This window comes from Melanotaenia boesemani, chromosome 2, assembly GCF_017639745.1.
Source record: "Melanotaenia boesemani isolate fMelBoe1 chromosome 2, fMelBoe1.pri, whole genome shotgun sequence".
Lineage (NCBI taxonomy): Eukaryota > Metazoa > Chordata > Actinopteri > Atheriniformes > Melanotaeniidae > Melanotaenia > Melanotaenia boesemani.
The window spans coordinates 6,483,121-6,487,448 of record NC_055683.1 but is presented as its reverse complement, the minus strand read 5'-3'; the positions used below and the strand labels follow the sequence as shown (position 1 = coordinate 6,487,448).

The following is a 4,328-nucleotide window of genomic DNA, read 5'->3' as shown; positions in this document are numbered from 1 at the left end:
TTAGAGATGAATAGATCCAGACAATGTCCTCTGATGTGCAAGTTAGACCAAAGTTATCATAAACACAACACAATTGTTTGGTCTCTGCCCTGAGGGTTATCAACATGAATGTTGAAATCACCAACAGTAACTACATAGTCAAAGTCAACACATATTTTTGACAGCAGTTCAGTAAAATTATAGAGAAACATTGTACAGTATTTAAGTGGTTAATAAATGTCAATGAACAATGCACGAGAGGGATAGATCATCTGGAAAGCCACATAATTGAATGAGCCAAAGTTTTTATTGACGATTTGCACGTTACGTCACTTCCGCACATGCGCGTTGATGCTGGACGGCGGAAGTGCGGGAATTTCAATGGAAGACGCCTTATAGGGAATGTTGTTTACCTAATAAAAAAGTAAAAATGGTAATTTCGTGTTGTGCTGTAGGCTGCACCAACAGACAAGGCCACAAGCCAGGGATTTCCTTTTACAGGATTCCTAAAAATCCAGAGCGAAGACGCCAGTGGATCGCAGCTATAAATCGTAAAAGTTGGGAACCAACTGCTCTGTCAAGACTATGCAGCGAACATTTTTTAAATGGTGAGTTTAGTGTGTATATACTTGTTTCTAAATCACATTTATGATAGAGACCGTAAAAAACGACAATGCTAAGTTGGTATATGTGCAATTAATTATATGTAGATAGCCCACCTTTAGCCTAGCCAACTACTTATGCTAGTTACTTACTGCTAACTTCATGAGCTACCACTTATCACAGTGCACACGTTAAACAACATGTTCCACCACTGCATATTCAAATTTTCATTGTGTTAAAATATAAAATATTGTGGTGATAATTATAGAGTAACTGCATGAACCCTATCAGTGAGCTTTCAGGAGATTTTGTGGGTATACCTTAAGAGAACAGCTTGATATGGCCAGTGCAATGATCTGGAGAGCAGCTGACAAATAACTATCTATGATCTCTTATTCCAGGTCAGAAAAGCGACAATCCTTTGTCTCCAAATTACGTGCCAACAGTTTTTGCACACACCAAGTCCCCACAGAAGAGAAAAGCAATTACCAATCTTAATAATTTTCAGCGGAGGGAAGCAATGAAGAAGAGGAAGAGGCAGGAGGGAGAACACAGGCAAGCAGCAAAACAACTGTCTATGGACAAGGATACACTATCAATAGGCCTACAAGATGATGGCCATGAAGATGGGATTGCTGATGAAGATGCTGTCATTGGTGACTGCCAAGCCTCATTATCCAGCAGTGTGATGTGTCAGACTGAGATGTCATCTGAAGACATATCATCCTTACTTTTTGAGTGTCAGCAACTGCAGAAAGAGAACACTGAACTCAAGGAGAAAATCAGGTGTTTAGACCTGTTTGAACAAAACAGTTTTGAAAACAAAGATGAGAAGGTGAAGGCTCTGACTGGCTTGCCTTTTCAGGTGCTGATGGCAGTTTTCAATTTTATGAAGCCATCACTCAGTAACATGTCAAATTTGTCATGCTTTCAGCAACTGATGTTGACATTCCTTAAACTTAAACTTAATGTGTCATTTACATTTTTGTCATATTTAATTGGGGCACACACATCTACAGTTTCTAGAGTTTTTACAAATGTTATTAATATTTTAAATGAACGACTTGTGCCTGTTTCTGTGGTATGGCCTGAGCGTGAAAATGTGCAGATCTCCCTGCCAATGTGCTTTCGTAAGTCTTTTAAAAGATGCATGGCAATCATTGACTGTTTTGAGATAAATACTGAAAAACCAAAGGATTTAAAGGCAAGAGCACAAACATACTCACAATATAAGTCACATAACACTATGAAGTACCTAATTGGCATTACACCTCAAGGGGTGATATCTTTTATATCTAAGGGCTGGGGTGGGCGGACAACTGACCGGCATATCACTGTGAACAGTGGTTTTTTGGACAAACTCCTCCCAGGAGACTTGATCCTGGCTGACCGGGGTTTTACCATTCAGGATCAGGTGGGGCTATACTGTGCAAGGGTGGAAACACCAGCCTTTACACGAGGCAAAAAACAGCTGGGTGCTGTGGAACTTGAGGACTCACGAAAGCTGGCAGCTGTCCGCATACATGTGGAAAGAGTAATTGGCCAAGCTTGAAAAAAATATAAGATGTTGCAGGGACCTGTGCCTATTACCGTCCTGCAGAAGGATGGTACAGACTACACCACTCTGGACAAAACAGTCAGAGTGGCATGTGCTCTTACCAATCTCTGTCCCTCAGTGGTGCCAGTTGATTGAATAATTTTAAGCCACAATATATAGAATGAAATCATCAGAGTGAAGAGTTCATATCACTCATTTTCTCTGGTTCTTAGGGATTTTACAACAACATTGTCATGTAATGATTTTTAAATCAGTTCATCTGATGCAAAAGATAGATACATGGTCATTTAATTTTCAGACCACAATGATAATTAACACTGTCACACAGGCTGTACATAGTACATGTTTACAAATCTATTAAAACAATTTCAAATTAAACAGATTGCTCTTATTTGTATTTATTTACACATCGTCAATGAAAATTCTCCATCATCCAGATCATTTTCATTCAAAGAGTTAAATCAAGGTGTCTGGACTTGTAAAGTATTTACACATCACAACATTAAACGGATGTATAAAATCTAAATTGATTCCTCCACAGAATAAAATAAAAATAAACACATTTGATTGACAACTGCCACTGACAAGAACACATACTTAGTCATCTGTGGCCTGATGGGTACTCTCTGATGTCTGACCATGTGGATAGGTATACTTTTTAGCTAACAACTCTGGCAAAATTCCTGACTTAAAAAAGGTTTCAACTTTTTGGTTTGCTTCTGTAAAAAGCTCAGCATCAGGCAAAATTCTCTGTAAGAAGCAATCAGATGCAGACCAGACCATAAAATCACAATACTTCCTGTTAGTCACAAACAACTGGGCTTGCACTTGGTAGTAGTACTGGTGTTCCCTGTTAAGTTCATATCGGCCATCAATGTTCTGAATGTAGAAATGCTGGTTTTCAGCTGCACTGAGGACTCCAGTGTCTTTGGCACAGTGTGGGCACTTAATCTCCAAGACACCACTGCCACAACAGGTGCAGGAAACCAAGCCGTCTGGAGATGCTCCGAGGTAGGGACGTGAAGGGTCAATGTGCAGACCTGAGTCACAAACACTCAGGCCTTGATGCTGTTGTGAAGCTAAAGACTTGTATGTCTCTCTGGCATTTTGTTCATGTTCACATCCCCATCTGACAAACAGGAAAAAAAACATGTTAATTCACTAAATCAGAAACAGAAGATGTCATTATATTTTTACAGTTACCCACTGATGAACACCTGTCCAACTAACTATTTTCTTTACTCTTTTGTGTCATTTGGAGTCACACATGCCTTGTAGCTACAGAAGAAAACCTGCATAAGTCGGGGTAACAGATCTGCCTTATCAGGGACTTGGATGGATTTGCAGGGTCTGTCCTGGCAGCTGCCTTGAACCTGGAGGCTGTCACCCTACCAGCTCTCATATTGTACCAGAGCCTACACTTTCCCTGTTGTCGCGTTTCTTCCTCAATTTTTACTGCCTATAACATTCAAATAAAAATTAAATATGAAATGAATGACACTGCACATTGATATGAAGTGTGGTCATTTGGGATATAAACTGATGGGTGTACCTGTTCTGGTGTGATTTTCATGTCGTTGAAGACAGTGTCACATTTTTTCATGAGGTCAGGCTGGGACAGCTTCCAGTGCTCAGGACTGTATAACTCTGTCAGAGGCTGTGGTAGACCCAGAGATACCACTTTCGGTTTAAATTGATTACAGTACTGAGGTAGAATACGTAGGAGACCACTTTTCTCAGTCATCTTTTGAGATGCCTTGTCCAGGTCACTGTCGAATTGGTCTGTTTCTTCTTTGGTGGCTTTTTTTGCTGATGGACCAGAAGGGCTTTTTTCGTCCAAACATGAACGACGCTTTGCAGGATTTGAGAAATCAATTCCTGATCCTTCTTCAAACAGAGCTTTTCCTGTTCTCACAGAAGGATGTCCCCACTGTCTGGGCCCATCAGTGCAGCTTTTATCCTCCATGTGTTTAACTGCTGACGCTAAAGCATATAGCAAGGCTGTAATGTGGGAGCACACCTCACCCAGGCCTGCTTTGCAAGTACAGTGGCCGCATAGAACAGTCCCATCCTTCTTTACAGATACCCATGGCTTAAGTTGGGTTTCAGACAGTGATTGACTATGATGAACCTGTAATAACAGAAAAGCCATGATTATATTATGTTAGGTCTAGTATGACATAATTAC

General features: G+C 40.3%; 1 protein-coding gene across 1 annotated transcript; it reads left to right on the top strand.

The window, feature by feature from the left end:
• The first annotated feature begins 292 nt into the window (after nt 1-292).
• Nucleotides 293-2,275, top strand: LOC121648628 (THAP domain-containing protein 1-like). Its single transcript, XM_041998857.1, has 3 exons — nt 293-587; nt 984-1,447; nt 2,183-2,275. Exons 1-3 carry the CDS (start codon nt 410-412, stop codon nt 2,273-2,275), a joined length of 735 nt encoding a protein of 244 aa, XP_041854791.1. The 5' UTR covers nt 293-409.
• Nucleotides 2,276-4,328: the final 2,053 nt, after the last annotated feature.